The 23,170-nt window shown below is 34.2% G+C and overlaps 2 protein-coding genes across 2 annotated transcripts in view; one reads left to right on the top strand and one right to left on the bottom strand.

Moving 5' to 3' along the window:
- Positions 1–665: 665 nt before the first annotated feature.
- Smp_123510 (putative vacuolar protein sorting vps16) lies at positions 666–16,171 on the top strand. Its single transcript, XM_018799374.1, has 14 exons — positions 666–719; positions 2,339–2,475; positions 2,509–2,597; positions 2,635–2,717; positions 4,346–4,525; positions 5,714–5,947; positions 7,332–7,679; positions 8,781–9,063; positions 9,145–9,178; positions 10,607–11,432; positions 12,114–12,191; positions 13,129–13,485; positions 15,087–15,190; positions 15,953–16,171. The coding sequence occupies exons 2-14, from the start codon at positions 2,426–2,428 to the stop codon at positions 16,089–16,091; spliced, it is 2,805 nt and encodes a 934-aa protein (XP_018651170.1). The 5' UTR covers positions 666–719; positions 2,339–2,425; the 3' UTR covers positions 16,092–16,171.
- Positions 16,172–17,622: 1,451 nt separating this feature from the next.
- The window catches only part of Smp_123520 (putative rna m5u methyltransferase), a gene marked incomplete at its 5' end in the record, with an annotated part of 31,463 nt that continues 25,915 nt past the window's right edge, over positions 17,623–23,170 (bottom strand). Inside the window, 3 exons of the mRNA XM_018799373.1 lie at positions 17,623–17,806; positions 18,253–18,349; positions 20,657–20,776. Coding sequence (XP_018651169.1) covers positions 17,671–17,806; positions 18,253–18,349; positions 20,657–20,776 — 353 coding nt within the window. The 3' untranslated portion in view covers positions 17,623–17,670. The remainder of the gene's footprint in view (positions 17,807–18,252; positions 18,350–20,656; positions 20,777–23,170) is intronic.

Below are 23,170 nucleotides of genomic sequence, written 5' to 3'. Positions count from 1 at the left end.
ATCAGAAGAAATTAACACCATCGGATGCCGGCTCAGTGGTTTATCGGTTAAGTGCTCTGGCGCGAGACTGGTAGGTCTTGGGTTCGAACCTCGCGAAGCGAGGTCATGGATGACCAAGCTAAACCTATTTCCGCTGTCATATCGATGAACCAGTGGTGACTTGATTACAGTTTTCGAATTGCTTAGTGATAAATTTCACCTGATATACTGTCATTTTCCTTGTCTTCCCAAACAGAAAATTGACGAGGACACTCCAAAAATGTTCACAAACCCACAACAAATTACTTGTCAGCTGACCATCGACTTTCCTACTGAATCATCAACGAGTTGAATACATTACCTCAGCACGCGGTTGAGGCCCCATCCGTCGACTCTTTCAAAAGAAAGTTGGATCAACTGAGAGACCATCATCGCCAGGACTAACACAGGCCATCAACCTTCCTGTCCTTTCCAAACTGAAACTGGAAACCGAATGCGTTTAATTTTTGGCTCGAAAATTGTAATATTTTGATTTTACTCTATTAAAGATATAAAAAGTTCTTCATAGAGCAAAAGTAGACAAAGATGAAACCTATCGTATCGTTATTGTTTCTTAAGGAGATATTGGATATCGAATATGTCTGACTGAACTTTACGACTGTTGCGTTACTGGGAGGTAATCTCTGTAATGAAACAGTTCCATACGTCGTTTACATCTTAGGAGATACAACTGTTTAAAGGTGTAGAAAATCACATGGCTTTATATATTTGTAGACGGAATATAAAATTACCATAACCCTAGGCAATATAGAGGATTAGTCTAGAGAATCCTAATCTCCCTACTTTAAAGTAGGGAGATTAGGAAATTTTGGGGTTTTCCCCATGGGCCAATAATCTTCTTCAAAGTTCAGGGAAACTTTGGGGTTCCTGCGCCATTTCCCCAAACGTTTCTATAGCGGTTTACTTGAAATTTCTTTGGAAAATTTTTCTCCGTACGGATAAAATTATATGAAAATCGAGAGATTGATATATTTAGTGAGTAACAGTGAAACTATTGTTTATCGATGACCGTTGAGCGACGATAGAGTGATTTTGAGATTGTCCACCTGATAACTAGGACCAGATGAGGGTTATAAACCAATGTGGGAAGTTATAATTATGATTCACACTTCATGCTTAGAGTTAAGAATTAGATCTATGTTTCGATAACTAACTGGCATCAGCTTTAATACCAAACTCTATTTAGCCAAATGGATAGATGAATTTCGCCCCAAAACTCGAGACCTGTTATCTTGTACCTGGTTGGTTCGTCCATAAATTATAGTTTCGCCGCGGGTAAGGGGATGTGTAGTCAGTTCGCAATTGATTATCTCAAAATCTGTATAAATTTTTCAGTGCTTCTACTTTGCTTATGTGGAATTGCTTTCTTTACGACAGTGATGTTATAAGCGTTAGGTTTTTATGTTTGACTAACGGGCGACATTTGATTTTGCCTTTCTTGTTTGCAGACAACACGAACGTACGGGCGATATTAGATAGTACCGCTAGTTATCTTGGTTTTTAAGCTGATATAGACGAATGACCTCGTTTTTCCTAAAGGTGGTGTTTGGAGACCAGTTCTAATTAGGATGAAACGCGCCTTCTGCGTTCCATGGCTAACCGCTATCCAGGTCTGACTGTATTGCTTGTGATTGCACTGCATTAATGGGTAACTTGCAAGTGATGCGCGTTTTTCAAAGGAGACTGTTCAATTATAGTCTTGATCATCAATCGTAGGATTCAAACAGCCAATACAAATGAATTAAAATTCTCCCCAGTACACAAACCAGTGACTAACGGGACTTAGTAGCTTAGCGGATAATGCAAGAGCAGACGGCACTGTGTCCGAGTGCAGGAGTTAATATCAACTTTGGAATGCAAGTGCAACAGGTTGATGAGCCCTAAATAGGATGTAACGCGCGTCATGAATTCCGTTGCTAGCCACCATTTAACCATGATAATAACGTAAGTTATTTGTCAATCACAGATTTATAAATTAGGCTCTAAATTATACTATTTATTTGAATGCTATTGATCCTACCTGACTCCCCGAAAAATAAGATGAACCAAGGTTCGTACCTGCGGATTTTGTTTGAGATTCAAGTAATCCAAACATATATCTACTGCTCGAAGACTAGTGGTAATATATTAATTCATGCGTACGTAGTTTGCTAAGCAAGTTAGTGCTAGGAACCACGCGTTTAATGTTGTTTTTATATGTTTGTAAGTTAAATTCTTTATATTTCGCTTCTATCGCTTTTCTTGCCATCTTTAACTGTGTTGACTTTGTTCATTAAACATTATTTGCTTTTTATTACAGGGTCTGTTTTTCTTACCTATCATTGTCGTTAGTCGTTAAACCCAATATTAATTTTAATCGTGGATAGTGCTTTTTTGATACTTCATAATGACAGTCTTGGGTGAGGACTGGTTTGCTATCGGAGACATTTATTTCAGGTACTTGTTGATTCGATTTTTATTGTATTGTAGAAAGCTTCATCTTTACGATATGCCATGGGGTGTGGGATTTTCAATATCACAATTCAAGACATCCATTTGTCAGTATTCTGGTTATATCGGTAGGGATACTTTTACCAGTAGTTTTAGTTTACTTAGCAATGTATTTGGATGGCCAAGCAGGAGCAAAACCTATACTTCAAATATATACATCATCAGGAAAACTCGTTTCCCAAAGTGTTGTGAGTTGATTTCAACTTTATTTATTATTTCGGAATTGAATGTGTAAATTTATCTTTTAATTAATATGACAATTGATACTCAGTGTTCCGCAGTACTTTCTGTTTAAGATCTTATGGTCAAAAGAAAGCTATTTACGCTGTAGTAAATCCACAAGAAGATAATGTTACAATGCTAAATCTGTACCTTACTTCAAGACCTAGGTATAGATTCAAAAGAATGGATACCAACAGGAACCAGATTGAAAGGAGAGCCCAGTACAGAGTTGGCTGGAGAGTCCTAGTCAGCGGCCTATGTTCCCACAAGGGGTCACAGGTGTAGGTAAGAAATGGGTTCACATTTTTATCTGACCGTAGAGATGGTCGTGTTTCCAACTGCAGATGAGAGCCTTGAACAATGTTTTGTGATTTAAAGCTAAAAAGATTACAACAATGGTTGTCTTATGGGGTTCTCTAAAAGTTACCTGTTTATAGAAGCTATTAAACATCAATTACAAGATGGGACAGTTATTATTGAAGGGATTACTTGGATATTACCATTTATTGTGAAGCGCATATGTAGACTTTGATTGTTCATTGTTTGACCTACTTTTATCCATGTCCATAAACATACAGAAAAGACATATATCCAGGTAAACTTGTCATTTTTGAACTAAATACGCACACCAAGCTTACTTATAAGGAAAATCTATTTAAACGAGTTTTATATTAACTTTCTAGCGTCGTTCAAACTAACCTGTGCACAAATATCAACTTTGATTGGCGGAAAGAGAGGCTAAAATAGGTAAACTATGTACAAATTGTTCGCTAAAATGACCTGCTCAAGAAACTATAATACTGGATTTATGTAAAAAAGAAAGCTGTATCCAATATATTATTTTCATATAGTTTTTGGATATTAGTTCGAAATTACTGGTTAAATCGAGATATTAGTTCAGGTGTAGTTTTTAAAGGTAAAAGTAGTCCGTTTGATGCACTAGATTTCAAAGCCCCTTAACTAAAGTTGTAAGTTTCACTTCACAGGACCACTTAGTATGTTAACTTATGCATTCTAATTAAATATGATAACTCCGTTTGGCTTTGTAGACTGGAGCTTTAGTTCTTTTGTCTTCGTCAGTACTAGAGGATACCTGGTAATTATCGATAAAACACTGAACTATTTTGGTGGAGTTTGGAATTTGCCCTCAATAGAGCCGAGTATATCTTTATGAAAGTCATGAACTAATGCATATCTGTTTCTAGCCGTACATTTATTATAACTAAATGAAATCCATGTTCAAGACATGTAAGCGAATTTGTTGGTTACCTTTGTTTAGAATAATTTGAGAAACCCTTTTAAACATGGTAGACCGGCAGGCAATTATGATATATCTGTCTTTCCGTGTCAAAATAATGCCCAGCTGTATTGTGAGCTAGAGTACTTGAAAGTAGTTAAGTTGTCACTTTTTTATGTTTCATTTTCTGGAAATAGTGATGTAAATAAAAATGTTTCATTGTTATCACATTTGATAGAAACTGACCCATTGTCACTTGTCCAACTTCTTGTCTAGATCTGTTCTTCGATACTGAATTCACTCCATAATACGAAATTAATAAATTAAAGAAAAGAAATTAAACTTTCTCTTTTTCAGTGGAAAGATGCACCTGGTATATTGCTTGGTTGGACTTTGTCAGAGGATTTGTTAGTTATTCAAAAAACGGGATTCACCACAATATTAGATCATCAGGGCAAGTTTGTTCGACGTTTCAGTATGGGACCCGAAGCTGAAGAAAGAGAAATAATTTGTGCTAAGCTTTTTACCATTGATTATGTGAGTAAGTTTTACCGTATTGATACTATTAGTGTGAATTAGTTCTTGTTCTGATTTGAAATTTCCGAATCTTCATTTAACAGATGTGTCACAAACTTATTAATTACTGAATTTTCTGTGAAACAGCGTAGCTGTATTTAATAGAAACAATGTATAGTTAATAGGTTGACGGTTTCTGAATATCACTGTATTAGTGAGCTGTTTTCAGAGATTGCAAATGTCTTACAGTAATTTTCATGTAAAATAGCTCAGTATTATATTATTGGGTATATTTACCGAATTGCTAGCTAAATTTTTAGAATGATAAACAGGATTTCCATCTCATTATAGCTTGATATAATCTTCAGTTTCCCGTAAAACAGCACCAACGAATGTTATCAACCTTTGGCGAAAAGTTATAAAAGGTCAGTTTATTTTAAAAATTCTTCCTAAATTAGCAATACTCAGGAATTCAGCTTGTTAATTTCAAAACACGAGAAACTATTGGACTGGATGTGTTAAGTCGTTTCCACCAGGACTTCTTAATTTCTGTGTAAATATATCATAGCTATGTTCGTAGGGGTGACACTTTTTAATCTCAACCTATTTTGCCAGATGTGCAACTGCTTTGTTTGATCGGAAATTTCTGAACATATAGAAAAGAATTGTGCAGTGAAACACTGCCGAAAATAGTTGTGGAGAATTGTTTCCTCTTAACTTATCAGATCTCGAAAGATGAATCTTTGTGAAGGCTGGTCTATTGAGAACGAAAATTATCGACATTTGAGACCCTCGTACAACTAACGTTAACCACTCACAAATGGTTCCCCCTTTTTTTATCCTCCCTTATTCAATTTAGACCAAAGCTAAACAGTTAATGCACCTCTACTTTTAACTAATTTCTGAAACTTTTGCATAACTTTTTATATGCTTCAAACGGTGTGCATAATGGACTCCTATGGGTGTGAAAATTATTGTCCAACCATCTATGATCGCGAAATAATGCTAATTTTTGCCTATGACCGTTTTGATTTTTTGGCCTGTCCAACTTTTTGTCCTTATTAGAGTTAAGTAGTGCTTTCAACTTAGCTATTAAACTTTACCTTTGCTCACTATATCATAGTCGTAATTAGTAATAATTCATGTTTAGATATATGTATATATATATATTGTTACTTTCAGTACTAATGTAGGACATCTTTTTTTTAGAATACAGGAATAGCTATTCTTACCGGTGGAAACCACATATATATAACGACTAGTATCGAGACTCCTCGTATGCGACGCCTTGTAGAATTACCTGGACCAGTAAAGTCTTTATCACATTGGACTATTGTCACAACACCTCTTGAAACTGGAACACCTGATTCTTTTCGGAGCCCATGGGTGATGTTTTCAAACAACAAGAATTTGTACCGAGCTGACTTTGGAACAGTTGAAGGTGTAAGTACTTCTAAGCTTTAAATTGTTTCAAACCTCGCAGTGAATCAGAAAGGGAGCTGTCGGTTGTGACGTGTAGGATTACAAATAGAAATTATTAAATTATTTTATTACTCCCATGTACGATACAGGATTTCAATGAATACATAGTTTTTTAAACATAGTCTGGACTTATGTTTCCCTTCAAATTTACTGACCATCCTTTGATATTCATTACTTTCGTAAGCCCTGTGTGTAACAGTAATTTTATCTGTTATTTCTGCACCCGTCAGTATCGGTCATATTCAATAAAGCGACTAACATTACTACTTTACTCAAGAATCTGTTTGGTGCTTGCTTCTTTTTGGAGTTTACTTTGTCATCATAATTTCAACTTATTTTTACAATAAATGCTCCTTTTCCTTATATTATAAATATTCATATTAAACTTCGTGACCTTAGTTTGCCGTCAATAACTTCGTCTAGCATGACCTTAGGATACTCAACAGTCTATATTCTTGAATGTTATGATTTTCAAGTGCATACTGTTCACTACTATTTAATAAAACTAAATTAGTTTCTCATTCACCAACCATTTACTACATTTATGTTTTTTATTACTTAACGTAATTTCTATCGATGAGTAAATTAAAATCAGTTGTTTTATTTTAATCAAACTCCTAAATTATTTACATATAAGCCCCGTTTATCCGATAGGGATGGATTTTAGTAACCAGAATAATTTGAAGTTAATGTTGGTTACTGACAAAAAAGTATCTATCTTCAAAAAACATTCAACTATTTTCTACGTCATTTGTTGGCACGTGTACACACTAAGGAGTCAGCTAATCATAATCAAAGCCTGACACAAATATACAGTAGTCCAAGCTGCTCTATCACATTAAGGCAGCGAGCTGATAGCAACAAGACGGATTGTGAAAGAGATAAAAATAATGAAAAGTATTAGGCGTTAAGGATATGAATCGAAAGAAGACTAAAGGAGAAGTAATGATGAAGGAGTTATGGAGCTTAAGATCCATAGAAAATTAAAGGAAATTCATATGCACCATTGTGACTGGTTCTAAGCTATGCCATCCAACGTTCCCAGCAACTGATCGCAGTTGTTGTGCATAACTCAGTCATGCAGTCTATATCTACCAGCATGGTTCAGGTCAGTAGTCAGTGTCTTCGTAAACTGATTCCAAGCCTTAGTTTGATCGCCCCCGCTTTTCTTCCAACTTACCTCTACACCAGCTAATATCACACGTCAAGGTAGGCCATGGCTAGACATGTGCAACACGTTACAACCACCTCAGTTGATGGAAATTCAACATACTAAACAATATTTTATTCATGAGTTTTTCCTCAAATTTATATATATATATATATATATTTTTCTACTATCTAGATTGATTTGTCAAAGCTTACTAGGTCAGCTGGCTCTGATATTTGCCTATTGTCAATATCTTTGAATATGCAATTTGTTGCAATTTATTTAACCAATGGTGAATTGTTAATTACCAATACACGATTCACTGAATTACATTCACATATTGACTTGACCCAACGTATATCAGTTATGTTGATGAATAATAATAGTAATTCAGCCAATCAAAAATTAAATCACCCTAAAACGATGCTTTGGTTAACTAATTCAGCTGTTGTACTTCAATGGAATAATTTAATTGCTATTATCAGTGCACAGTCCGATATTTATGAAACATTTTATGCTGATGATATATGTTTAGCACAAGAGGTAAGCAAGATATCTTTTTTGTGTGTGGACAATATGTGTTTTAATTGACGAGGCTATATTCAGTCTTTATTGATTAGCATAGATGTTTTTAGTACCATTAACAATAATACGATTTTCTGTAGTAGACTAATTAAGCAACTTAATATCTGCCTGGAACGTATTGATGCTTCCGACAGTTGAGTGAGTAATCTTAAGATTATTCATTTACAGTGTTGATGAGTTTGCTTACTCGTTATAGAAACCAATTCATAAAGGTTAGGTATCGTTGTTGCGATGTACGATTTAAAGAATATCGTGAAATGATGGAAGGTATTTCAGGAATATATATCACACTCCTTCTTTTCTTTCTCAGTGTATTATTCATTACTTCATAACACTAGTAGTTAGTTATCTCATTGTTAATATTAGAGGCTGAATTGTGACCGGTCTTTGTTGGTATATCCATATCCTGGTGGTCCATCCAGGCTATCTGAACTCAGTGAATAACCTGTTGGGTGATTAGAGAAACGGTTGTTGTGTAAACGGCAACAGTGGAGTACAAATACATCCGGCTGACCAACCCAAAGTGGAATGAAAAATCTACTCTGAATTCTACTCCTTACTACAATTCAAAATATGGCTAGTTTAGTTCTAGTCGTAATTCTGCAACTTTTAAATACAATTATCTTTTTCATCCTATATTAGCATAGTATTCGTGATAAATTTTATTACCAGTGACTAAAAAAATAGTTTCATCTTTTACTAGATGTTTTATTTTCCGAGGAAATATGGTTGGTTATGTTACCTTGAAAAGTAGATGTCAGTAGAATCTTTATTTGGTGAAATATTTCTGTTATTAGTCCATTGTATCGTGAAGGAATCAGTTACCCTATTACACATTGGTAAAGTATCCAACATTGGGACAAAAGCAAAATCCTCCCCAATTCTTCGATTTCTATTAGCTCTTCTAGATAATAGTAGTGGTTTATGAAAGCTATTTCTTTTTTAACAAAATCCTCTAAATATCATTTAAACTAAAGTTCGTTTGATAATGAAATATTCTAGTTCTCATCATATTTTTCTTTATTCATAAACGTACACACATACATATTGTATCACTAGATTGATGGAATTCGCATTCTATCACCTACATCACATGAATTATTACAACGTGTACCATCCCCATTAGAATCACTTGGACGTATTGGAGCATCGTGTCCAGCCACATGGTTATTGTCTGCAAGCAAGAGTTTAAAAATCAATTGTGGACGTACTAATGATTATTTATTGCCTATTAAACAACCTAATGAAATGATTGATGCAATATCGCATTGTATTGAAGCAGCATGTCATGCAACTGTTGATCCTATTTGTCAACAAGAACTACTGGAATCTGCTCATTTAGGTCGAGGATTATTATCAGCTATGATGAATACTACTTCTGATACTATTTCTTCTACCACTGTTAATAACAATAAAAATACAGATCATTATTCAGTCGAGGCTAAATTAAAAGAACTGTGAGTTTGTTTTCTACACATAATTACTCTGCTAAAGAATTTTTTTTATGTTTGAGATAATTCAGTGGGCTATACAAGTACTATTTTTTTTAGACATTATGATCGAATGACTTATTAAAGATTGTGCTTTTTGGTTTGACCGTGAGGTTTTCATTGCCTTCCTCGACAGTATTGTCTAATTCAAATTAATGATGTAAGCTGTTAAAATTCCTTAACAACTAACAGCTTGTTTCTTTGACATTGAATATAATTAATTGTTCCTAATAATCGTGCTGATACAGTGTCTACATAAAATCATTTCGACTGTTTATTCCTTTTGATCTTATTGTTGACTCTAGTTTTGTTTATCATTTACCGAATCGGTTGGTAAATTGAGTCTCATACTAGAATGAAACAGCCGTCCAATACTTCTAGGTTTCCAATGGTGGTCTAACATTGAACGGTTCATGATTTCAATAAAACTCTACAACCCTCTACTGATAATTGAGTTGTCCTCAATACCATTAGTTTCTCGCTCCTAATTTGACCATCCTTATTCTTATCTAAAAATTGTATCGGAGACTTTATGGAGTGATTGCATAAATCCACCAAATATTTTAATGTTACTGAAATTTCCCATGAAATTGAACAGTCGATCGTAGAAGAGTCTTTGTTTAGTGTGATTTTAGCCTACTATAAAATCGTTGGAAAATAGTTTTAATAAACCTGGTTTCGATTGTTTAATTTCTCCTGCTTTGATGAGCTTGTTTACGACCTTAAATATAAAGTTGTCGACATTTTTGGTTGGATTTCTTGGTGATGACTAATACATACTTTTATTCTTTAGCAACTCAACTTTATTAACGTAGTCCTCTTCGTAAATATCTATCGTGGTGTATCCTTTATCAACTGAAATTGTAACCATGTTTATCCTATTTCTGATATTTTTTACCACTTTATACTCTTCATTGGTTAGTTGACTGTGGCGTTTTCTTCCGTTTAGCCAGAGGTACCACCATCTTATTTCTACTATTTCTTGACACATCACAACATATCGCACTCGGTTGCTCCACATCATTCAATCAGTGGTAAAAAGATACATGATCAAATACATGACTTAAACTAATCTTCTCATGCCTAGTGGTCAGGTTTCAACCATAGAGTACCCCACAGAAAACTGTTGTGGAGTATATTTGCCTTCTGATTGGCGGTAGGATATATTCCCGACACTATTGAAGCTGTAAGTTCGTAAATGACTTATTCTAATCTATTAAGTTACCAATGACTCATTCACTAGTTTTATTTTGCTTCTAAGCCTTAACTGTGTCTAGCTTATGTGGTTCAACAGCATATTAATAATGTATTCCAATACTTTAAATTTGCTAATTTTACGTAAAAATTAAGTAGTTTTCGGTTCCATTCGCATCCTAATTTTACTGTTTCTTATAGTGCGGATCATGCTGCAAAGGTTTGTCAAACTTTACGTTTGTTAAATAGCTTAGCTGTTCCATGGTTAGGTATTGCGTTAACATGGCGTCAGTTTCGTGAATTAGGACCGAACAAATTGTTTGAACGTTTATTGAGTCGCTGTCATTATCCAATGGCGATTGAACTTGTTCGAATCCATCAAAAACATAAATGGCCAATAAGCATTCTAGAAGAAAGTCAAAGCAATTATGGGACATGCACATTTACTCGTTTACTTGCTCATTGGGCATGCAATAGTTCTATAACATCTTCAGAAGCAGCTACATTGATCTCAGAACGGGTAGCAGCTATTGTGGATAAATTATTCAACAATTCATCAGAGAGCAAATCTAAGTCTAGTAATCATCATGCTAACTATTACAGTACCTCTATTCCTCATTTGGATTTCGCTGATGTAGCTAGTCAAGCTATTTCGGCTGGTCGAGAAACAGTTGCGGAGCAAATATTAGAGTATGAGCCACGCGCTTGGCGTCAGGTACCATTACTTCTTAAATTATCTCGTTACAATCGTGCATTAGTTCGAGCGGTAGAGACTGGAAATCCTGAACTAATTACTACGGTCGTGGTAGCATTGCAAGAGCAAAGTAAATTACCACCGGCAGATCTTGCAATGGTACTTCGTCGGCATCCAATAGCTCTGGCCATATATCAAGAGACACTGGAACAAGCTGACCATTCTAAATCTGGTTCTGAAAATTCAACAAAATCTGCTCTTTTAAATTTTGATCATGAAAATGATCGTGCTTCAGAAGCTAAAAAAATTGTTCTATCAGCCTATCAAGAAAATGTAAGTTGTTCTCTTCTGTTATTTTATAATTTTCACTCACTTTCAAGTATTCAGCTTCCGTGAAGTTAAGTAATCCTTTTTCCAAGTCTCAAACTTCTATGTATGGTTGGGAGCACTTAAGCTACTTCTGTCAACCTTCATTACAAGTAATCTAAGAAGAGTTTTTAGTTCCGTCTTGGTTGTTTTGACGTACAATAGATTATTAATTCAGTTCATAAACACAAGTTGTATCCATTAGTGATATTCACTATCATGTTTCCAACTTTATGATCAATGTTGTTTTAGGAATAATTCAATTATTGATGGTTCAGATTGGAAATAAGCTAATAAATTCCAGTTTAGCAAATTTTGAAAACACTAATTTCTACGTTTATTTTAATAAAGGTGTTTGAATACCCCTGGTTAGAGTGATAGTTTAATAGTTAAAGCATCCATGTTCCAAGCAGTAGGTTGGAATTTTGTAATCCGTATAGTCTATTTCGATTTGGCCATTCGAGTAGTATTATCAGCCTTCACATTTAAAGTATGCCTCAAAAGTCATGTATTGTTCTTAATAAGTCAGTCACATGTAACATTACTTTGATAAAATAATGGTAGTAATAATAAGCATTATAATATAATCGGTACAGTTTGTATACTCTTAAACCTTATGATCAAATAATTGATTTTCATTAATTGTAGAGCTTGGTTTCACGATTGACATTACTACAAAATGCTGAAGAGATTTATCGTCAATCAAAGAATGACTTCATGGCTCAGGTAAGCATTTAAGTTAGAAAATCACTTATATCTATGGTAAGAAGGCCAGTAGTGATAATGATAATAATACAGAGAAAATTCAAATATAGAGAAAATACATGGAAAAGAACAAATGGAAACTCGAAATTTAGAGTAAAGTGAACAATAAGTACAATTTTCGGCAATTTCGACCAACATTTATCACTATTAAATTACAATCATTACATGAACCTTACATTCAAGAAGTCTCCATGTTACTATCTTGTGATTATACTTGTTTAGGATAATTGATATCATTTACGAAATGTCATGATATTTCCATCCCTAACTACTTCATATATTTGCTTGAAGAAAGATATTAGAGGATCTATTTAAGTTTTACACCAATTTACATAAATAGTAATATTAGCAAATAATGTTTTGAAAAATAAATAGGGCATTTATCATACCAAAATAAATAAATAAACTTCAAATTTGTATGATAATACATGGTGCTATTCCAGATAAATCGTAGAACTATTTCATGACAAAAAAATATGAAATACTCCGGTAAAACATTTTGACAACAATAAGTAGTATATAGTTTACGACATATAATTAGAGAAATATATGCCTTCTGTTTATTTATAAACCAATAACTGGAAACTAACCGATATGCTTGGTTTAGTATAACTGCATGATGTGTAGTGATATACAACGCCAACTTCTGGATGTCATTAACATGTAATGATTTGTTCAAGTTTATTTTGAAATATTAGACTAGTCATCAGTACTACTGTGTATAAATTTAAAATTTGCTCTATACATACTGACATTCACTGTCTGTGTGGTACTATTCCGGATCCATTTGAATTCCCTCCCAGTGAGTTATTTATGTTCCCACTCTCAGTAAATTTACTGGAATACTAAATAAAGATTATAACTATTCGAATTTCATTTCTCGTTTTCTCTGTGTCAGCAATGTAACGCTCAAATCCGCCTATTGAAATTTCAAAGTAAACTTGAGAAACAAGAAATATCTGCTCCTGTCTTCGAAATTAAATCCATACCCGGCTCTAATCGTATATTACCGGAGGTAATACAGTCTAGTAGTATAAATGAGAAGCTTTGGGTTGGTCAATCGTTAAACACAACACTCAGTCGTTTATTAGCTTCCGGGCAATCCGAACGTCAAGCAGATCAATTACGCAGGGAATTCAGAGTTTCAGAAAAACGTTTCGCTTTTCTTCGTGTTGTTGGTATGGCTATCAACAATGCATCTTGGTCAGAAATGGATAAAATGATTCGAGCAAAAAAACCACCGGTTAATGTTGAGGTACTAAATAAGAATCTAGATAATTGTTTTCTAATGATTATTCTTTGTTGTATTATAATCTTCACTATTTTTTTCGCAATACAAGCACTAAAAATATCCTAGTTGGGAGTTTTAAGTGTGCTATTATTTGTGTCAAGTTTTTTAAAATTTTCTATCAGCACCATAGGATTATACAAGATGATGTTTCTTACTACTGAATAAGCAATCAATCTCAGTTCTTCATTAGATTAATGGGTGGATCGAATAGCTCATTCGCAACGTTTTAGGTCGTGAATTTCGATGACGTGGGCTTAAATCCCACAGAAAGCACCAGTTCCTTCAAAATCGAAATTATATCTTGATACAGAGCGCCAACTAGCATGAAACGTATATCCAGGGTTTCCTGCCGACTACAAACTATCTGACACTGGTTATACTTTTTATCTAAAAAAAAACAAGAACAATAATGCTCGTCGAATCCATTGTACATCACAGTTCTCTTTTCTAATTGACGTTTATATTAATCTTAGTAGAATATTAGGAAAAGATACCGGATGAAAATACATCAGTATTTAGTTGAAATAGTTTTGGGGAGATTGAATTCATTTTTAGTTGGGTACCATAGAAAACTGAAGGGCATTTTACTCCCTAGCAATGTACACCAAAGACCCTGCTCGAGGTCGAAACCAGGACCTGCAGTTCTTTCAGCAAACGCTTAGGCACTAGTACCACTGGGTACAATCTCAGTAACAATCATGTAATGATATAGCGCGACGATCATCCAATATCATTGGCAACAATTGTGTTGCTCTTAACATGTGTGAACTGGACCATTCATGAATTCATAGTAGAATTTAATGAATATATTGAAGTCACCAGTGAGCTGACCATTACAGTTTGGCTGAGTAATTTTGTGGAGATTGATTGTATTCGTCACTAGAATATCATAAAATTGCCAAAAAACAGCAGACTTGCTTTTTTAATGTAGGATCAAGATATGATATAATGAGAAATTTGAATCTTTAACAAAAATATATGGTAGTTATAGAGAGCGTATAAAATGTTAGTTAAGCAAAACTGGTTAAGAAACTTTTCCACAGAATAAACCAGATCAATTCAAATTAAACACCATAAATTTTAGTTTCCTAGACTATGATGAATGAATTAAGGAACTCATATCATTTAAAACAAGTCACTTGACCAATTGAGACACACAGGTATAGGGTTTTGCACTCCTAATTGAAGTGGTTTATTCAATCGTAAATTGGGTTGTATATTTAACCAAAAAAGCAGCTTTTGTTATATCACATCATATGCCACATTAGTTTTTAATTAAGAATTCATATCTTCTACTTCATTTTTGGTTTGCTTGAAACGGTAAAAAGCGACAATTAGAGCAGTAACTTGACGTGATATTCATCCAGTGACTTATGGGTTCCTACCTCCTCCTAATCTAGCTATATTCGGTTCCACGCAGACATTCTATAACTACTGGCTATCACATTGCAAAAATAATTGCTCCTCAAAGCTTAATTAATAAGTTAATAAAAAGTTTTATTTCAAATTTTAAGCCATACTTATTTAATCGCAATAAATTTTTATTATTTTTATCATACAAAAAGATATTAATCAAAATCTGTATCGACGGCAATCGTATAGATGAAGCGGTAAAACTAATTTCTAAACTTCCACCTGAACGAACAGTCCGTTTCTGGGTAATGGCTGGGTAAGTCGCTCTTTTTTGTTAATTACAGTAATATAGAATTATTGGTTCTAACCAAGTATAGCTATGACTTATTATGAGAAATAATCAATAATTCTACGGGACTGAAAGCTCTTCGATGCCTATTTACATCGTTGTGAGTAGTGCATAAAGAGAGAACAGAAAGTAATTAAAATAACAAGAGTGAAATACTGACTTTGTCCTCTAATTTATACAATTTCATATAGTTATCTACTAGAACAAAACAGTTCAGTGCTCCCTGATTTTCAGTGGTATCTCAAACAAGATTAATCTGTAATAAATACAACCCACATTCACTATAGTTCTGTAAACCTACAAAATATATAGTAATCATAATTAGGTCTCGTATTCATTCATTTCAACAATCTAAGATCGATGGGATTAAGTTTTTTTAAAACAAAAATGTTCCGTTTTGTTTATTCACTACATAACTTTTATTTTACGTACAACTGTTTACTTGTTATAGTCTATAGACTTCACATGGGTTCATGCACACAGTAAGAAAAAACAAAATTACACAGATTACATCTTAAAATAATGAAATGATACTCCAAAATATCTCCTTGCCTAAAAACAATCAAAAGTAAGACTGAATATTCACAGTTTTAGCTGATAAATTTGCTTTCAGTGAATTGAACTGATGTATTGTTTTTTTTCTTTGGGGGGGGAAGTATATCAGTCAAGATACTTTGTTTTAATAAAATTATTTAAGAATATTGTATTTTACTTCGCTTACTTAAAAAGTAGAATCGAAGAAGCCATTCAAGTAGCTGTTCGTGAGAAATCAGAATATGATTTGTTGTATATTCAGCGTGAAGTTGGAAAAACCAACAAAGAATTGTATGATCGGATTATTAGTCTACGAGCACAAATCCAGCGGTGATTTATATTGACACATAACGGAAATTTCTTTGAAACGACATTAGTTTTATCTACGTCTTATCTATTTTTTTTAAAAGAAAAAACCTATCTATTTTTATCCTTTGTGATTTACTTCATCAAACTTGTAAATACCGACTTGTGATCAATTGATTTTCCCCATATAATTTCTTTCTTCTATTGTACACACATTCATTGATTGTGCCATTTTTTTGCTCATCTAAACACTTAATTTTGTAAACAAAATACTGCTGTCACTACAAACGTATTTCCATCTATTGTTTTTATATCAATGCTTAGTTACACTTGGGGGGGTGTGTCAATAAATGTATTTATCTGGTTAATCCAAATAAGTCTTTTTTAAATTGCGTTGATTGAATTCATCAGTATAAGACCAGTGACTAACAAGATTCGAATACAAGTTGTTGAGTGAAATGACATTTTCTCTAAATTCATTCCTTGACATTGGCTCTACACTAATATACGGATTTTGCAACTGAGAATAAAATCAGTTCATTTAAATCACAAGCCGATCAAAATTAAACAACCACTCAAAACCTGGAAGCATTGGACGGTCGTTTAATCATGTTATGGGACTTTTCAGCAGTATGTATCCATGACGAAAAACCGTGTCAGGTGTGGGGAAGATACCCACCGAAGACAACTCAAGATGGTCGCACTCTATCGTAGACTGACTAAATTTAGAACTGTACACCACTGGATCCCGGCTCAGAGTTCGTGCGAAGACCGAACGTTCTGGTTCAATCCTCGCTTGTCGGATTGTGAATGTTCATGGATGAGGAGTCCCATACTGGGACGTAAAGATCGTCCAGTCCTTCCACGTTCTCAATGGTTGTTTAACTTTGATCAGTTCGTGACTTCAATGAAACTCAACAATCTCCACAACTCTATGTTGACAATAAAATCAGTAGCAAGTAAATGGTTGTGCATCAGTTTAGCAATGTATCTTAATATTTTCTTCAAAGGTAGTAATCATTTAGTAATTTAAGAGATTCAAAATTAGTAGAGGATTATATAATCAGCTAATCATAACAACTCATTACGTAAGAACAAAGATTGAGTGAATGCGAAATTAAACAATTTAATACAAATGTTCAATGTTGTTTGTAAATTTAATGGTATTTATTCAGTAAAATGTGTGCAAATGGAATTAAGTAATCAGATTATTAAAATAAATTACCTACGGGTGAAATTAGTAATTGAACTCGAGAAAATTTTGAGAAACAGGTTGCTAATTTATCATTATTTTAATAGAAAAGATTGTTAAATTGATCCATCTCGGTTCGATCAGGACTGATTTCATTTTTAATTGTAAAATCCTGTATATTAGTGAGGATCCATGATGAGAAATCAATTGTAAGAAAATATTTCTTCGTTTAACCTGTACTATTATAAAGATTCGATCTTTCAATCTAAGTGTTTCGTTTAAGTAAGATTGTCACACGGTAACAGCACGAATTCATTTACGAACCATCAACCGACCTTAATTGTTTATTATAAAGAAAAAACAGAGTAGTTTGTAACAAAATAATTTATTTGAAATAAATTATGTACAAAATTGTTTATGGATTTGATGGAATACGTTCAAGCAGTAAAATAACTTCAGTATGCCGAGTTTGTGGGAAAAGATCGACAGCTTCAGCCATAGTTGGAACAAACGGTATTCCTGTGAATTTCTTGGAACAAGGTCTAGCAAAACTGGAATCATGAAAAAAAGCATGGCATAAGGATTTTAAAAAATGTATGATTACACAATAAGTAGAATTATTTTAATGTAAAAGCCTATAAATATCATTGCTTTCTGTACCTAAATCCCAGAAGTACAAATCCTTTCATAATTTCCGCTTTTTGTCTTTTGTTTGAAGCAATTTCTGGGAGACTAAACAGTTGGAAAATCAGTATCAAAAGCTCCAATAACATATGTATCGACCTTAAACCGGCAATAAATACAAGTACTGATGTACTTTATCAGTATCCCATAGTCAGATGATTCTATTTGTTTCCAACTAGTTGAAACTTCTCGAGTCTCTAATTGCTAGTGTTAAAATTGCTCTTTCAAACAAACATATAACAATGGATAGAGTGGATGCTATGTTCTTCTTTCAAAATAAAGGATTCTTAATGCACACAAACGTAAAGCTTACTTTAAAAAATTTTCTATAGCATATTCTATATTACAGGAAATATAGATAATTCTTTGAATTTGTTTACAATTTCTCAACAATTGAATAACAGAATGATCTAAAATGAATAAGAAAAATGATAAGAATAACGATTAAGAAGGAGTTATTGTTGGGGTCCAACAAGAATTTATAGATAAGAACTTTAGAAGCCGAATCATTACACACCCGCCATGTACGGGTTCTAAAAAAATGGACGGATTGTGTCAAACTTTGTGTACCTACTCTGTCATGTTTTTAGAAGTTTCCAGAGTTTAACACAAAAAATAAGCTTGATTTTGCTACAGAGACGAATCTTAAATTAAAGCTTTTATCCATATTTTGTGCCTTTCCTCTATTGTCCGGGTTCAAGTGTGATAGTCTGGAGTTATCAACCGCAGTAAGTAGCTCTTTCAGTATAACGGTGGCCACAGCATACAATATAAGACAAATAGTGCGAAAGAAAACAATGGGATCGATGTGAACAGTTTCTGTTATAAGCTTATGAAACATAGTCTTTCCGAGTTGAGAGCTGTTGACGATTTTCTGTTCGGTAAGCGTTGTCTGCAAAAGATATGCTAATATGCGGCGGAAATATCGTGCTACTAATGTTAATTTCTAGACACATGCTCGAGCACGGTTGAAATCACCATTTTATCAAAGAAATCAACATGGAACACCGAATTTGATAGCTCAAACAGCGTTTACGTATTTTATCCCTGTAGGTTTTGTACCCTCCGACGCTATAACCGGGTGGAAGGAGTGATCAGTTTCTGACAATTTCTCGAGCGGTTAGAAATTCATAGATGTATTTCTAGAAATCGTGCAGATTAGTGGGGTTGCCACGTACTCGACTTCGGCTTAACATGAACGCCAGATGCTATTGTAATCTACTACTCTGCTGTATTCTTCGTATGATACTAAATATACTCTTGAAACGAGGGAAACATACCCCAACTAAGTTCTTAGTTAGAAATATGTGCGTTGAATTTAATTATTGATTAATTTTAATATTTCCTTTTACCTAATTCTTCAAAAGATTTTCATATTACTTTGAGTAGCGCATTTCTTGTATATAGTGAAAATACGTCTACCTGTAGACATTTCATTTTGAATTCAACTTCTAGTTACAATTAGAAATCATATTTTCCAAAAAATTCATGTTAGTGATATGTCCCGATAAGAATAGTGAATGGTAACTTTGGGATCTATTTATGAACCAATACTATGCATATATTTTTATCGTATAGTTGTTAAATAACTAAACTATCTATATCTATCTCTCTCTTATTGTGAGCTTTATTTTGATTTATGAACTATTATTATACGATTTACCATTATTGAGTTACGCCCTGTCCCTTGTTCACAGCCACATTTAGCTAAATCCTGTACAAATGTTGTTTCCTATTTTATGGTAGGATTCGGTCTGTCTGTTTGGTATATAAACCCAGTATGCTTGAAATAAGTGGTTCATACCACAGAGGCCGAGATACATGTTCTGGACTTAACTGGCTGGGCTAGGCAGAAAGCAGGACTAACAAGTACTCTAGACTGCTCGTACAGGTTTTGTGTGTCATTGGTCCGATCGATAATTCACTGCTCTCTAATTGGTGGTAATATCACGTTATACATTAACAGAGCATCCAGACCACAAGTTATAACAGTTAGCAGAACAAACACATGGGTTAATGAATTGTATTCAATCTGTTGGAGACTAACATATATCAGTTGACCATTAACAATTAAAATGTGATGCTTTTTTAAAAATGCTGTAGGTTAATACGCTCGGAGGTATTCATTGTCACTAGAAACGTTTCGTATTTTAAAAAGTAAGATTACTTCTAAAAATGTGATATGGACATTCAGACAGATAGGTCCTGGTTTCGAATCCCGCGGTGGAATCATGGATACGCACTGCTGAGGAGTCCTGTACTAGGACGTAACTGCCATCTAGTGCTCCCAGGTTTTCTATAGTGGTCTAGCTTCAATCGACTCATGAATTCAACTATCAAACTGCTAAAATCTCCACAAAATCCTTTTCTGTTAAAAATAATAATAAATGATCTTTAGTCAAGAAATTCTTTTATTTAACGCCTAAGAAGCAGTAACTCCCTTAGCTTGATGATGTTCAATTACCGTTGTCTGCATAGTATTGGACTCGTTCAATAGCAGAGTCATGGAATTAGCAATAATGTTCAATGCTGTACCTTAAAAGCTCCTAAACATAACTAGAAAATCTGAGACTATCAGTTTTCTACATAACGTGTAATGGTAACTAACAGTATTGTGTTTAAATATGTTTGTTCATTACAGAACATCATCGACAAAGCAAAATATTATTAATAACTTGGAATTAATTACTAAACTAAATAAGAAACCAACAACTTACGTAGACCAGCTCTTGGAGGATCAACTATAACTGACAAATCACAGTATTCTGGTAAACTGTCTATAGTATTTCGTAACATATTCTCCGCTTTACCGGCAAAGAATTCAACATTCTGGATATCTGTCAGCAAGAAAATAAAGGTGTAAAATTATTCCTGATAGAGGGACGAGATGTGAAATTGATACACTATGGGAATTCAAAAAATATTTGTACTTAGGAAAATATTAATAACCATAACATATTTATTGACGAGAATGAAGGATTTCTAGTTAATTTAAAACAATCTACAGGGCTTCAAATGTTAACTGAAAAAGATAGACTATTGAACTAGTCAGTTTGATAAAAACAGCAAACGTATTCAATATTCCAATCAGCCGATAAACAAAATTTAGTCAATGCCAGTGAAAAAGAAATATAATCTAGTTTTCGTTTTCATATGTGACTTCCAGAAATAAAAATCGGCTTGCATTAATTAAAAATACGAAAGCATACAGTGAAATCAATTGTTCCTTGCAAATTCACCAGTACTTTTTAACGAAATACAGTAGGATACTGAGAGGATTACTTCGTGTTATTTGAGACTAATTTATCAGGATTGGTTACAGCGATTTACTTTTATAACAAAAATACCAAAAAGAACATTATTCATAATTGTAATTGGGTAACGTTTACGAGAAAGACTTCACCTTGATCAAGCCAATATTAGGAAGTTTTAGAAATAAAGTGATTTTCAAAATTTTCATTACCCTTGGGATCAAGGTAAAAAAAAAGTTGGTAAACGGCCAAAAATAATTCCAGCCTCGTTTTGATTGATGCGTGAAGAAATAATCATCTTCAATATTTGACAAAATTAGGTTTAAGGTAATCAACATTTAACACGATTTTTTAACTTGAACATTGAGTCTGATCTAGGATAACCCAGAGTATGATGTATAGAGTAAGTTATTACCAGCATTACCACGACGCGCTATGCGGACTAGTATAGGGTATGGTTGGAAGAGAGTTAGGGGCGGCCAAACCAAAACGTGGCATCAGTGCTTGAAGTCACTAACTTCTAGTCATGCTGGTAGATGCAGACTACTTGGTTGGGGTCCGCGCGACTATTGTAACCAATGGTTGGAGACTGTGTGACATGGCTCAGAATCGATCACAATAGCGTAAGTGTATACACTCTTTGTCTTCCCTTAAACCTTGAGATTAAAATTGCTTCACATCTCCCTTTCTTCCTGTACTATATTCTTATATACAACCTTTCTTTTATATATTACCACCATTAAATTAACTACTTCTATGAATTCGATGTTCGTCTTGTTGTGCTAATGAGGTGTGGCAACTTGAACTGACGTATATATGTGCCTGGTCCTACGGTGTAACCGTCTGACTGACTGTTAACGGGGATCCACTCTAATAGTGCTTGTTCTGCTCTCGTATTAAGTGCTATGCCTACACATGTAAGTCCACGAGAATTAGTCATCGGGTCTCTAGATACACGGAGGGTGTATCTTGTCGGCTCTCCGTTTTTGCGAGGTGAAGTCAAGTAAATAACCACACTAGAATCCTGTATGCACGTTTTGGAGACACATTGTACATCATTGGTACGAGATTCTAAGGTTTTATTCAAGGAGACCTGTTGACCGATTTGACAGAGGGTGAGTACTTTGAAGGCTCCAATGTGTAGTTTGGAGCGAGGTTTCAGTAGACCTGGGACAGTGTTTTGTGCACTGGAATCGTTGTCTGTGGTGACACTTGAGGAGGAAGCCAAAAGAGGAAGTTCAGAGTTGAAAGTCGATGTAGGAGGAATAATAGGAATTGGAGAGGAAGATTGATTGTGAATACAGTGATCTTGAGTGCTGTTAGAAGCATGAGGGTGGTTGTCACTTCCCGGTTGCCCACAACGTGGAAAGGTTCTTCTAGAGGTACCTGGGAAGGAAATTGGGTCAGGGGTGGTCTTAGTGACCTGCGGAAGACAATAGAAGATGGCAGCGCAATATCGTGGATTGATTGAAAGTAAATATTTTCACTGTTGGATGCCGGTTCAGTGGTTTAGAGGTTAAGCGTTGCGCACGAAACCGAAGTTTTTGGTTTCGAATCCCGAATGTGCGATCGTGGATTGGCACTTCTGAGAAGTCCTGTACTAGCATGGAACGGCACCCAGTGCTTTAGGTTTTCGATAGTTGTTTAACACTGATCTATTCTTGATCACAACCAAAACTAAACAATCTCTACAATTGTCTCTTATCAATCTTCATCTAGACGTGCAACCCGACTTTGTTTAAGACAACTCTCACACATGAAGAATGTTCATAATTTTGTTTTTAAACAACTGATAATATTGTTTCTAACTTGTGAGCATTTATAAAGAGAATCCACGAGATAAATAAATAAATTCATGAATTGCATTGCTACAAGTGTTATCGTCATTTTACTGAAAATATTCTCATCAAATGTACGACACATTTATTGTGAAACTCAACGAAGCTGTTCAGAAGATAAGTGAGATGAATAATCTGCTTT

The sequence above is a fragment of the Schistosoma mansoni genome, chromosome 3 (genome assembly GCF_000237925.1).
Source record: "Schistosoma mansoni strain Puerto Rico chromosome 3, complete genome".
Lineage (NCBI taxonomy): Eukaryota > Metazoa > Platyhelminthes > Trematoda > Strigeidida > Schistosomatidae > Schistosoma > Schistosoma mansoni.
This window is presented reverse-complemented; position numbering and strand designations above follow the sequence as displayed.